Source organism: Lampetra fluviatilis, chromosome 30 (genome assembly GCF_964198595.1).
Source record: "Lampetra fluviatilis chromosome 30, kcLamFluv1.1, whole genome shotgun sequence".
Lineage (NCBI taxonomy): Eukaryota > Metazoa > Chordata > Hyperoartia > Petromyzontiformes > Petromyzontidae > Lampetra > Lampetra fluviatilis.
This window is the reverse complement of record NC_136304.1, coordinates 7,333,171-7,347,345: the sequence shown is the minus strand read 5'-3', so window position 1 is coordinate 7,347,345 and position 14,175 is coordinate 7,333,171. Positions and strand designations below refer to the sequence as shown.

Sequence of the window (14,175 nt, the reverse complement as noted above, 5' to 3'; positions counted from 1 at the left end):
TTTCAATTGGCTTGCACGCAGATAATTACGATACCGATAATAATTAGTTTGTTGCTGTTCTTCTAGCTGATAATCTCGAATTACCGTTCAATCCCCCACCCTCCCCCCCCCCTGCGGGGTACTCCTCCTCCCCACCAAGCGACGCCACTGCCGGCGTCCAGCAATGCATCGCTTCGCGTAACAGTGTTATACTCAAAGACGGGTTCATGGAGCCAACATCCGCCCACGTCACAGCTCAGCGAGTCTGGGATCCGCCAACCCTTCCCCCCTACTGCAGAATGGATGGGATAATTTTGCGCATCTGTGCGTGACACGACGTTGTTTAATGGCAGTGTCAGGCCGGTGGAGGTGAGGAGCCGGCATTGCTCTGCAGACTGGAGACCGCTGCGCTTTGTCCCTCGCAAAGTTTGGGGTTTCTCAGGGCCTCGCGGTTTCCTCCCACGTGATGCAAAACCAGTAATTATCAAAAAAAAAATGACCAAACATCTCAATGCAGGACTCTCTTTAAAATGGTGCCACATAAATAAAAGGCAAAGCGATGGCCTGAATCAACGGCCAACCGGGAGTTTAACTCGCAACCCCTCCGACTGCAAGCCGCTCGCACTCCCGCTGAGACACCGGGCCGATAAGTAAGTGGCATTTACGTGTTCATTTAACACGCAACGTCCTAATGAGGTTAGTTTCGGAGTGCACGTCGTGGTGATACGAGACACGCGAGAGCGTATTGGCGCTTTAACGCTCCGCCGAGCCAGACCCGGGAGGCGTGCTGCCACCAGAACTGCCAACAGGAGGAGGGAACCGGCGTGATGGAAAAACCGCAGCTGTCAACAACGGCCCCCATTACGCGCGCAATTACAGATGTGTTTAATTACTCCCAAGATTTCCCCCCGTGTACGCACGTCACTCGTCGACGACAGTGCCAACGCGCGGCGGTGTGCACAGCCACCCTGTGCGACTTTCGCTCGTTTACCCGCGTTACGCTTTGTGGGCCTGTTCGTTACGCGGCTAAAAGTTCGGCCGGGGAGGCATTTTGTCCGGTATGATTTTTTCTCGGAGCACTCAAGATGCGAGTTCACATCCAAAAGCGGTCGCACTCACAAAAGTTGCGTGTCTGCTCAATCACGCCGTCAGCCCTAACTCACGAAATACGGTTCTCCCGAGTCAGAGTTCAGACGCGGCTCGTGCGGCAACACTCGCGCGCGCGCGCGTGCGCCAGACGCGGCGTGTGATTTACCATCGATCCCGTGTGTCGCTCGCACAAACGGCCGCAGCCGCCGGCGTGGCCGTCACCGCAGGCGGTAATCGAATAAAGTGGCTCGCGGCAACGGCACACGGCGCGCCCCACCCGGAGCGCCGTCTCGTTACGATCCCACACCCCGCCGCCACAGGACCCCCTCCCCCCACCCCGCTTTTAGCAAATTAAACGCCTGTGACAAACTGCCCGCGCTCGCTATGAATTAACACTCCACGCTTTCATGCATTCTTTTATCGACGATGGCGGCGACGGTGGTGGTGGTGACAGCGTGGAGTGGCAGGGGCCGAACGAAGGTCATGGTGACCTCAGCTGCGAGGTTCGGGCTGAGCTCCGTGAGCAGTCCCGGCGAGCGGGTTACCCCCTCGTCGTCAGCCTCCTCCGGCGTTCTCCAAACCTTCAGACTCGGATCGATGGCGTTAAATGGCTGCGTTTGAACCTCTTTCACCCAGTCCGCTATGTTTGGAATCCGAGCTGTAAATCACAACCAGATAATATGCGCGGTTGAGGACTGGGCAAGGTGGAGGGTGACCATGATCGGGCACATTCGGCGAGATTTGATCGTGGGCTGACCAGATTTGGCTAAAAGGTTCACGTAAAACCAGATTTTAAAGGATTTCTCCAAACATGGCGACTCACGACCCACCGTGAGCAAATTACATTTCCGTGACCCAGAAGTGGTCGTGCGCAAGCGGCATTCCCCGTCGTGCGTAGACACATCTGCTCCCCCGGGTGCAGCCGCTGCCGTCCGAGCAGATACGCCCACCTCTCCAGCCGTTTACTTTAAAAAACGCTCAATTTGAAACTGTATCGGGGCGCATAGCGCGGTATTTGAAACCGGAACGGGGGGTAAAGGGAGGGGAGCTGCTGTCCACGGCGTGTGAACGTGGCCTTGAACGTGGCCCGCTGACAACATCGGCAAGTTGAAATCCATCGCCGACGGCGTGTGCGGCACCCAAGCCTGGCTAGCGGCGCCAGGAGTGCAAGGGGTGAGACCCCCCCCCCTCCATCTCCCCCCGCCCTCTCCTACCCCGACCCCCCCTACCGAGCGCAACCTGCTCTACGTAACGACCCCGGTGACCCCCGCAGACGGCCCCGAGGGCCTGCTGCTCACCAAAGAGGAGGAGGAGGCGCGGAGGATTGCGGCGCTGGGGAAACCCATGCTGGGGGAGCCGCACCGCCTCGAGGTCGTCATCGAGGAGTCCTACGAGTTTAAGGTGCCTCCTTGGTGTCCTCATCGTCGTCATCATCGTCGTCATTGTTGTCGTCATCGCAGCCAACCCCGTCATGTTGCCATCTCTTCGACCGCTTCGTGTTCTCTAGCATGACCATCACTGCGATCGTCACCTCCATCATCATCATCATCATCCAATTGCATACATATGCTTTATAAATAAAGTTTCCATGTGTCCCACTCCTCCACAATCAGTGTCCATATCCACCGACATAACCACCACCAGCACCATCCTCATCCCTATCCCAGCAGCTATAATCCCACCAACGTCATCCTAATTCACCTCGTCATCATTCCAGCACCACCACCATCGCCATCCTCGTGCTATCCCCATCGAAGGTGCGATTCACGTCATCAGAGGGGGCCCAAAAATCTCTCTTCCCACACGCGTCTCCGTCTCACCAACACGGCCCGGTCCCCGAGGCTAAACCGCCTCCAGACCGTGGACCACCTCGATCACCACGCTTCTCCCTTGGCGCAACCCCTACACACACACACGATCCCCTCGGCTCCCGTCGTACAAGACGGTGCGCGACTACTGCTGTTGCTGCTGCACAGGGGCCCGGCTATAACACGTGGGCACGGCAGCGTGCAGCCTCCGCCGCCGGCGTCGCCACACCGATGCTTGATAATGCGAGTTCAAACCCGCGCCCACCCCCGGCATCGCTGCCGAGCGAAGGACTAATCATCGGTATTGTCCCTAAATTAATTGTTTTGGCAGCCATCTCCACCTCCACATCGAGCGGCCGTGACTGCGAGTGAGAAATGGCCTGCCATGTTCACGAGAAAAATGAAGTAATGCCTCTAATCATGCGGAGTGCTGGCGTGTTAATGCACGGCGGCGTGCTCACCACACACCGCACACCACCCCTGCACCACATACACTCCTCCACACAACGCCATCGCCGCACTCCTACAATACACCAAAACCCACACACCTCACTCACCACACCCCTTACTCACCACACACCTCACTCACCACACACCTCACTAACTACACACCTCACTCACCACATACCTCACGCTCCACACACCACACACCTCACGCACCACACACTTCATGCGCCACACACCTCACACACCAAACACCTCACTCACCACACACTTCACGCTTCACTCACCACACACCTCACGCACCACACACCGTCACCACACCGTCACCACACGCCGTCACCACACACAGTCCCCAGCGGATCGACGCGTCGTCGCATCCCGGTGCTCGTGAGATGCTTGGGGAAGATCCACAATGGCCAGCTCGACAATCAGTTAAAATTGGCGAACAAATTACACACCAAGCGAAGCAGCTTCCGCTCCGTCCACAATATCGATTCTTTAGGGCTCACGAAGCACGCGACGAACCGCGAGCAAGGATCAACGTTTTCGTCTTGATTCGTGTACGTGATGGGTTCACGTGACCCCTGCAATACACTAGAGGCCGTTACCGTTCACGCGATATAAACAAAAGTCATTCTTCAATCGAATCGCAAATTCTGAATTGCGAAATTGTATAGAATCACCAGGGCAGGGCAGTTCATATTTACACCCCTGATTGACCTCCACACCCCCCCCCCCATGCATTTGTAATTTGCACATTTACAATCGCTTAAAAAACACACACACACACAATGCACCTGCTATTGGCCAAACATCCCAATGCTGAAAAATTACTCAATTACACTGAGCAGCAACATCTCCCCCCTACTGTAAACACTTGGCAGGACCCTCCTGAAAATGAGTCTTGAGACTTTCCTGGGTAAACAACCAGGATGATAATAATGCTTATTTGTTTATCCAGTAGAGCTTCACCAAGTCTCAATACCTTCACAGGAAGGTCCTGCTACATTGGGATGTTTGGCCAATTCAGTTGTTGAGCATTTGGCTCCGTGCAGCAGGGAACCGATGAACATCGACCAAGCGTACAAGGGTACAGCACTCGAAGCGCAGCACAGACGATTCTCAATCCATTGCTCTACTGCCATCTCCTGGCCTCGTCTTACAATTAAAAGTCGGATATGCCTCAACCAATTGTGCATCCTGCACCCCGCCCCCCCTTCCCCATTCTCCCCCCGAAACAAACCTTGCAGAGCACGGTGGACAAGCTGATCAAGAAGACGAACTTGGCGCTGGTGGTGGGCACCAACTCGTGGCGGGAGCAGTTTGTAGAGGCCATCACCGTCAGCGCAGGTGAGAACGCCTTCGTGTGCCCCCCCCCCCCCCCCGAAAGTGAAGTTATTTGGTGATTTTGCTGCGTTGGCCAGTGGTGCACAAGCACCATTGGCAACTACTCAACACGTTCCGTGTCGGGTTCGTGTGGTATTAGATGGGAAAAAATAATTAATAGATTACTTACAATTTACGACCGGGAATCGCAACAATTCATAAAAAATCGGCAGGGCAGGGGCGGTGCGATGGGCTGTCGCATATCTAGCGCATGCGTGGTGTCTTCGGTCACACTGCCGTCGTCAGCAATCACAGCTTCCACAAAGCTACCAAATTTCTGGGAGGCTCAACCGGGGGCACGTGGGGAGCCGTAAGCCCCTCCCTCCATCAGCCCCGCCCACTTTTACATTACCACGCCCACCAAATCTCTAGCAATGCTCGTGCAGAAAAGGGCCTCCTCCTCCTACTGGCTGGCTCAGATTTTGGCGCCGCCCACTGCTCAGGTAGTCCAGGCAGCAGCAAACCCTCGTGAGAGACACACACCCCAGACGTTTGGGAGCCTTAAGTCTTCGAGCCACGCGGGTTCGTCCCGACCCGGGCCAGGTCCGATCGTCCGCCATCGTCTCTCCCGTTTCCAGGTGACGACGACGACGAGGAGGGGGCGGAGGAGCGCATGCCTTCTTGCTGCGACTACATCATGCACTTCCTCACGGTCTTCTGGAAGGTGCTGTTCGCGTGCGTGCCGCCCACCGAGTACATGAACGGCTGGGCCTGCTTCATCGTCTCCATCTGCGTCATCGGCATCCTCACCGCCGTCATCGGTGACCTCGCCTCGCACTTTGGCTGCACCGTGGGGCTCAAGGACTCGGTGACCGCAGTCGTTTTTGTGGCGCTCGGCACCTCCGTGCCCGGTGAGTCGCGCTCGGGGGGGATTTTATTTCGTCACCGAATGTTGTTTTTGTTCCTGGGTCGCGAGTAGGCTGCGGTAGATACAATTCGACACTTGAGTGTGCAAGCGGCTAGACGGGCCCAAATGCTGGGCTGAAGTTTCAGATGGGAATATTAAAAAAAAACTGGAGGAATCCGATGAGTTATAAAGCTCTGTTTCACAGATGTCCAGTCAGGGCAGGTCAGAACGTTACAATAACCAACAATACAAAACCACGATCAAAGTGTAAAGTATAGGATAGGTGAGCAAACAACTTTATAAAAACTTGAAATAAAACTAAACTTGTTTTTATCTTACCAGGAAAAGTCCACTGAGCTATTAACTTATTTTTCAGAAGCAACCTGGCCAAACATGATAGATCAACGAAGTAGTTAATCATGTGGGAATTTATAGCAGTAAAATATCGTCAAATGGCATCTCAACCTGCTCTAAACGTCTGGAAGCATTTTGCAATGGCAGCAGCTCTCTCCGATCTCAACAGAAAATCCTTGGCATTGAGCACTTGCACTGCTGATGCGACTCATTTCTCATCCGTACCTCTCCCTGCCCCCCCCCCCCCCCCCACCGTGCCCCCCACAGACACGTTCGCCAGCAAGGTGGCGGCCATCCAGGACCAGTACGCGGATGCTTCGATCGGCAACGTGACGGGCAGCAACGGCGTCAACGTGTTCCTGGGCATCGGTCTGGCGTGGTCCGTGGCGGCCATCTACTGGTGGACGCAGGGCGAGAAGTTCCGCGTCGAAGCGGGCACGCTCGCCTTCTCCGTCACGCTCTTCACCGTCTTTGCCTTCATCACCGTCGCCGTGCTCATGTACCGGCGCCAGCCCAGCATCGGCGGGGAGCTGGGGGGCCCGCGTGGCTCCAAGCTGCTCACCAGCCTGCTCTTCTTCTCGCTGTGGCTCATCTACATCATCATCTCGGGCCTCGAGGCCTACTGCCACATCTCCGTCGTTTGAACAAAGCGGCGGCGGCGGTGGCGGCAGCGAGAAGTGAAACCGGCCCTTCTGACGACAGTATTCCCCATAACGACGCAACAGGGCTCTGACGATCTGACGCCGGCGAGAGGCTTTTTACACGCGGGGACGCTCTACCAGGCTGCGACCGCTCGCATGAACAGAGGGTGAAAATGCGGACGATGAGTTAACGGCTCGACACTGGAACCACGGTCCGCAGCTGCATGAACGACTGGACTGGAGCGCCGATGGAAGTGGCGGCCCCTGCGTGCGGGGGTTCCGGCGCCTTCCCGTCCGTCGCCCCCCTCGCGCCCATCTGCATGAATAGCGCGTATCGTTTTACGGGCAACCGACTCTTTTTCTATGTTTTATATTTTTCTGAGTGCGGAGGTGGAGGGTTGGGAGGGTGAGGGGCAGGGTGGGGGGGGGGAGACCTGTTGGGGATAATATAGGTGGCTCTGAATGCTCGTCTCGTGTGTCCCGTATGCTGCTGAATTTCGATCGTTTTACCCGAAACGGTTCTTGTATATTTTGATTAAGGAAAAAGAAGAAAAAAAGGAAACACTGTAGAGGCATTTAGTCAGTAAATTATTGCGAGTTCGAGAAGGCACCTGCATGAAGACGCGGCATGCCGTTATGTATTTAGCGCTGTCTCCCCGCGCGGCGTTCCCTCGCATCTCGTTTTAAACACAAGCCTCGTCAAAGTCCGTCCCCGTTGCACTCCCACGTCCGAATCTGACCGATGCTCGCTATAACCACTCCCCCACTCCCCCCCGTGCGACAAGGATGTTGGCTGGGGGGTTGGGGGGGAGGCGGGGGGCACACTCCTCTTTATTCGGTCCGGCCACCAGCCCCCCTTCTCAACTCTCAATGGTTCCCACCTCCATGCGTTGCCGTTTCAAATAGTGAAACATAGCAAAGTTTGCAGGCCATGTAACTGCCCCAGGGCTCATAGGCCGGAGGGGCCCAATTGGAGGGCTACAAAAATGGGGGGGTAAATTGGACTAGGTGGGTGGGGGGGTGGGGGAGGAAGGGGGGAGGGGGCGTTTAATTCCTGAGCCCACGCCACCAGGGATTTCAAATGCATTTATTTATTTAACTACCCCCCTCCCGCCTCCCAGAAACTTGCTACCCACACGTAGACCTCCCGAGGCTCGCACCCACGCGCGAGGAGGCTGTGTAGGGCTGGCTTCGTGCGTCGGGCACTTGACTACGCCAACGCCCAGCCGGGGGGGGGGGGGGGGGGAGCGGGCGGTGGCGAGATGAGGCAGAGAGTCCAGTTCCCTGCAACGCGAGAGACATAGTCGTGTCACGGCGTCTTGCAGCCATGGGGCAAATGTGTGGGATGCATCTCCGCCGTTCGTAGAAGACGGCGGGTACAAGGAGTTTGTGTTTTAGCGCCCAGGCGGTCTGTTTGGAGGCCACGCGGAGACGGACCGTAGGTGACGGACGGGTCGCCGGGACAGAGATCATACGCGGCGTGTATCGACCGAGATGGCGGCACTTCAGATGAAGAGAAGTGTTGGACAGATGTGCGCTTTTAATTGACACTGACAGGAAGAGGAGCACGTGGATCGAAGAATATATTATGAAATAGAGGCATGATATTGACCGCTGAGGCGAGTAAGTGGGCTCGGGCTGGATGCTTCACGAGAAGGGATGATGGGCGATGGATGAGACCCGTGGATGAGACCCGTGTTTGAATTGCAGCCAAAGGAGAGAACGCACCACGCAGTGCTGGTGTCAAAATGTTTGGGACAAAGTTAGGAACGAGCAGATGGGATAAAACAAGTAAAGCTATTACTAAAGCAAAGTTTCACAAGTTTTGAAAAGTGGGCTTAAAGTCAAGGTGTTTTAGTTGAAAGTGGACCTACATGCAAAGAAAGATTACAAAAAAAAAATACAAACATTTATTCTGGGAGGAGAGAACATTCATTCGCGATGGGGAAAAAATGTGGACAGGGCCACAAAATGTTCCGACTTGGCAATTTCACCACGGCAGAGAGTCGTCCTCGATGCTCCGTCCCTGTACGGACTCGTGCAGCGGGCGAGACGAAGCGCCTGGCGCAGACACGAGGACGCCGACCCGTCCGTCCGTCCCGTTCCGTACCTCGCGCCATGTCTCGTCGAGCGGCCCCTCCCCGGGATGCCGCAGTACGGGAACTGCGCGTTCCGCACACGGCAGATTCAAGTCCGCCGCCACCCCCATTCGTGGGTAGAGCCTCAGTGGTGGGAAGGGTCAGCAGGTGGACATTCACCGCTGGTGCTCGTGGAACGTTGAGCCGCTGCGTCATTGGCCCGAGCACTGAATTACATTTCTCACCTACCACTTCAGGCCAGGGCTTAATTTCTCACCGTATATTTTCCGGATCGCTGGTAGACCAGGAAGATGGCATATATATATACTGGACGTGGTGTGCCGGATGCATAAATAAAGATCCAGGTTGCCGACCTGACCTGGACAGACCCGGCTACAATTAAGCCCTGCATGCAAGCGGTGTCCACCTCTTGTTTTACCACAGCTTCAAATCACCTGCTTATTTGATTTTTTTCCCCCGTTTTAATTTTAGTTGGGATTCCCCCCCCACCCCCCCCCCCCATTAAGTGCGGACGTTCCACAGACTATTACGTGCGACGCGAACAAGGCCCGCTTACCGCGCCAGCCGTGTAAGACCGACCAGCGGACGCCGGCGGTCAACGTGCGATTAAAGAAGTTTTGGGGGGATCAGCGCAGATTCCCAGATCCAAGAGTTCGGACGTCCACGACCGCTGCGGGAGCGGCGTGGCTCCGCGGAGCGCGACGAGCAAACGTCATCTGCACCTTGCGCCACCGCTCCGCCGTGCGAGGCTCGCGCGCTCTCGCGCACCGCCAACGGCAGCTCACTCACTCGCCAACTCGTTCGTCCAGAGGCAGTCCACCAAACGCGAGTCAGTTTAAACTTTGTGCATTATTTACACATTGTCGTGAGCATGAACAATTCCCATACGCGTGAGCGCCACCCTAAGAGACCAATCCTCGTCACGTCCCGTAGGAATGCACCATGCATGTACGGGTCGACCCGTGTGGTGCTGGCGTGCGTGCGTGCGTGTGGGTCCGCGAGGACTGCAGTCCACTCGGCTGTGTGATATAAAAGCCATGGGAGGGGGGCATGCGCGTTACACGTGGGGGTGCGGGCGTTGGAAATCATTTTTCTCAGGGATGTTACTTTCTTTATGTTGTTGTTGCTGTTGTTGTGGCCACCACCGTTATTGTTGTTGTTGATGTCTCTCGAGGTCTCTGCGAGCTCCCCCCCCCCCCATCTCGTCCCGTTTGATCCATCGCGTCCCCACATCCATCGTCAGTGTCACTCGGGTCTGCGCGGGAGGGGGGGTGGGTGGGTTGGGGGGGGGGAGAAAAACATGTATTAAATTAATGAATTAGAAATATATATTCAGTATATATAAACATACGTATATATATAATAACAGATACATGTATATACGTACATACCTATAAATACACGCGCGCGTCTGAGCGTGGCCGCAGGACAACTACGACTGTCGCTGTGTGCGTGTGTTGGGGGTCATGGGGGGCGGTCGTCGTCGTGGATTTGACCCCCGACCCCAGACCCCCTCCCCGCCGCCGCCCCCCAGTGCGCGTCGATACCTGGGACCGCGCGAGCGTTTGTCCTGTCTCTCGTCCGAGTGGAAAGCGTTGTCGTTTTTAAAATAATAACAAGAACTTTGAACGCAAATCCCTCGACACAGCGGCGCCGCGGAACAGGGCAACGGCCTGCGTCCGGCGGCGAAGAAGCATGTCTACCGAGGCGACCGAGTTTTCACTTTGTATCGGAGCATTTCCTGGGAGTCCACGTGTATTATTATTCTTCTTCTCTTATTGACTGTTGTTGTTGTTGTCGAATTGTGTGAAAATAAGCTCCTGGTTGCACAGACTGTATTTATTGGGTGTGTGAATCTGTCACTGCTCGGCTTCCCAGGGTCATTTGTCAGGGTGTGGATTTTAAGGCATTGCAGCTCTTCTTGACTCCCCCTGGAGCCGGGGTCCCCCGTTTGCCGCAGTATTTCCCCTCGCTGGGTGTTTCCAACGAGGAGCAGGATGAGGTCCACCACTGGTCAAGCGAGCGTTGAGTGATTTATCGAAAGAATGGGAGCTTCCGCCCGCGGTGTAGTGGTCGGCCACAACCGGACTTGCAATTCAGAGGACATAGGGTCGAAACAATGGTGCAAGTTTATTAAATCCACCACTCCCCCTCCAAACTCCTCTTCCGCCTCTGCCCACCCAGCAGTATAAAAGTGTTTCCCCCACAGTTAGTCGATCAGCCGGTCACGTGTGATTTTCATGGCTCTATATATGTTCAAAACTATATACAGGGTGTTTTTGCTAAAACATGGACCCAGTTTCAAAGCAGTATATTTCACGATGGCAACATGTTACAATTACACAGAAAGTTACAAACGGTTTAATGAGTTATCAAGGTTTACGAACCATTTTATAAATGCTCTATGTGCCCTCCACCTGCTGTATGGACAACATCGAGACGATAGTTGAATTCGTCCCAAACGCCTCTCAAAGTGTTTTCTTCCACTGAAGTCACCGCTGTCGTGATTCTGTTTTTGAGGTCATCCAGATTAGTGTCGGTACCAACGAGGAATGCTCTGACATTGGCGGATCAATGCCACAACGCCGGTGAAACGCACGCTGCACCGCAATTACGGATTCAGTCTTGCTGAACTGAAGAACGCAAAACGCCTTGTGTTGCGGGGTCGCCATCTTGCGAATGACTGAGGCTAGGGGCTGTTTGTACGCTGGGAGAGGCATCGAGCGGTAATGATTTGAAACTCTAAGCCCCGCCCTCTCTATGCCCCGCCCTTTCCAGTGGTAAGAGTTTCATTCATGGGCGGTTCGTGGTTGCAGAGATATAGCGATTTCAAATCGGGTCCATCTTTTTCAAACACCCTGTATATTCAATGTATTAAGGATGTATAAATATTTGTCTTGATATTGAGTGCGTTTTTTTTTCAATTCAAGGACCTGTCAATATGTTGTTCCGTCTGATCGATTTAGATCCCCAAAGCAAACTGCGCTTGTCGATGCAAACGAGCCGACTCGGAACCCTATCGAGTAACCTTTGCACTGCCGATCGGCTTGCCCTGCCACGATGTCAGTACCACGGTTGCCCAGAGGTTCCTGGAGGCCGGGTTAGATGCCACATGGGCGGGGGGGGGACCCCCTTATTCCTTAGCAACAAAAGAAACAGGTCCCTTTTGGGGGTCCTGTTAAGTGGGCGAATTACCCCACCCCCTTCTTTCCCCTTCCCCACAGCGCTCCCCTCCGCCAACTCTGGGCGGCCCTCATCGAGACTGATTTCACAGGGCACCTAACAACGGCACCAGGGTGGAGTCGTCGGTCGCGTTGGGTTACAAGGCACGCGTGCCATCTGCTCTCAGATCACCCCCCACTGCGGCGTGGCACACTCGGTCTGCGATCGAGAACCCAGATCTGCAGAAGGCACCAAACGAAGCGGAAACAAACAGAAATTTCACCTTTTTTGTACAGCGGGTTTGGAGGAGGAGGGAAGTATTTAAATCGAACGTGTGACAGGAAACGTTCAGAGTCTTCTGTTGGGCAAGCGGTTTTGATCAGTGAAAAAATCGCGACCACTCCATTCAATTACGCTCGCTCCCACGAGTCACGGTCCACACTTAGGGTTGTTTAAGGGCAACCGGTGAACCGGTAACCGGTTTCATAATCAGTCACCGGTTCCGGAAGGTCATGAACCGCTAACCGTTGTCATTGGAATCTGGGTAATTAATGCACCGATTTGGCGCGCGTGTGCGTACAAACAGCACCGCAGCCTAAGTCACCGCCTGGTGCATTCGCCCTTCGTTTCTCCAGGTTTCAAGGTAAAGCTGCAGCCCCTGAAATAGCTTTCTTCTGGCAGGAGGCTATTTGGTCTACGACTCTACTCTCAACCGGGTGTCTTGGAAGAGGTGGCCGTATCCACACTTTACCCCGCCGCACGCGACCTGCCCATCCACTGCGGCGAACCCGTTTCTACTGCTGGATGACGGGAGGTGGGGGGTGGGTGGAGATTTGAGAACCCTGCACCAATGGTTCGACTGCCGCGCCGGGAGATAGATTCGAACCGGCGACTTCTGGATGGCAACTTCCAGTGTGCTGCTACCGACCGTTACATCGCTATATGCACGGCAAAACCGGTAACCGGTTTTAACCGGTTTAACCGGTTTCTACCCCCCCCACCCTCACATGCGGTTACCGGTTATGCAACAAAACAGATTTTAACAACCCTATTTTAAACCGAGCCCAGCGGTGCCACTCGCTGATTTCTGTGCCACCGACTTATTGATATAGCTCTTAAGCATATGAGTACAAATATCGGTGGTTTCGCCGAATTGAGCAATGGGAAGGCTGTGGTGGGTGGGGAAGGCTGTGGTAGGTGAGGAAGGCTATGGTGGGTGGGGAACGCTGTGGTGGGTGGGGAAGGCTGGGATGAGGGCGGAGGCTGTGGTGGGTGGGTGAGTGAGGAAGGCTGTGGTGGGCGGGGAACGCTGTGGTGAGTGGGGAAGGCTGTGGTGGGTGGGTGAGTGGGGAAGGCTGGGATGAGGGAGTAGGCTGTGGTGGGTGGGTGAGTGGGGAACGCTGTGGTGGGTGGAGAACGCTGTGGTGGATGGGGAAGGCTGGGATGAGAAAGTAGGCTGTGGTGGGTGGGTGAGCGGGCAAAGCTGTGGTAAAAAAAAATGCCAGGCTGTGAGGGAAAGTTTCTTTCGTGTTCCTGTCGATCCACTCACAACCCTGACGACCTCGACTGCCACACCGATGATGTCCAACACCGCGCACGAATTTAACAAAGCGCGCGAATCGGAACCAATGAACCCCTGAACCCCGCGAGAAAACCCGAACGCCGTGAAATATTGAATCCTACGAACACCGTTAGACCCTGACCCTTGAACCCCGGGAAACCCCCTCGCGTCGCGATCTCGGCTGTGTCACGGAGTGCGAGTCGCGGCTGTGTGAACCCTTTCCCCATTAAACTGAACCCCCACCCCATCTCCCCCGCCGAAACCAGACCTCGAGTCTCCCCATTTCATCCCGGCCAATGGCTTGCTCGCCACACACTCACCGCCACCCAACTCCTATCTCTCTCTCGCTCACCCACACATTGCCTCGGTATCCTGACGAGACCTCCTCACGCTCGCCTCGTAATCACGACGACTCGTCGCCCCTTCGCTTCGCTGGTCTCGCTCTCACCTGGTCTCGCTACCTCCAGTTCCACCACGCTCATCACAGGCAGAACCAAGGAATATGAATTCCTGCAGTCACGGAAGTTTTCAGTCAAACTTGAACCGCCTCTACGGGGAGGGTTTCCACGTAGCCATAATACCATTTTAACAAACTCAGAGGCAAGAAAGCTCATCTGATCGAGTCACATTTCTGAAGAGATGCCGCGACTCTAAGGTAACGGAGCCTTTTGCCCATCCAAGGACGGGTGTATTGCAGTAAATCTGAAACTTGCAAGCGAAAAGCAGAGAGCGACGTGATATTGCATCAATTCGTGTGCAATTTGTAAGGGCGAGGTGACACAGACCGATTTCATTTTAAGGTAAT

At 54.9% G+C, this 14,175-nt stretch overlaps 1 protein-coding gene across 1 annotated transcript in view; it reads left to right on the top strand.

Moving 5' to 3' along the window:
• The window catches only part of LOC144943215 (sodium/calcium exchanger 1-like), a 101,665-nt gene extending 94,114 nt beyond the window's left edge, over positions 1 to 7,551 (top strand). The window contains exons 5-8 of the mRNA XM_078870505.1: positions 2,342 to 2,469; positions 4,571 to 4,670; positions 5,285 to 5,557; positions 6,175 to 7,551. Of these exons, the coding sequence (XP_078726631.1) occupies positions 2,342 to 2,469; positions 4,571 to 4,670; positions 5,285 to 5,557; positions 6,175 to 6,551 (878 nt within the window). The 3' untranslated portion in view covers positions 6,552 to 7,551. The remainder of the gene's footprint in view (positions 1 to 2,341; positions 2,470 to 4,570; positions 4,671 to 5,284; positions 5,558 to 6,174) is intronic.
• Positions 7,552 to 14,175: the final 6,624 nt, after the last annotated feature.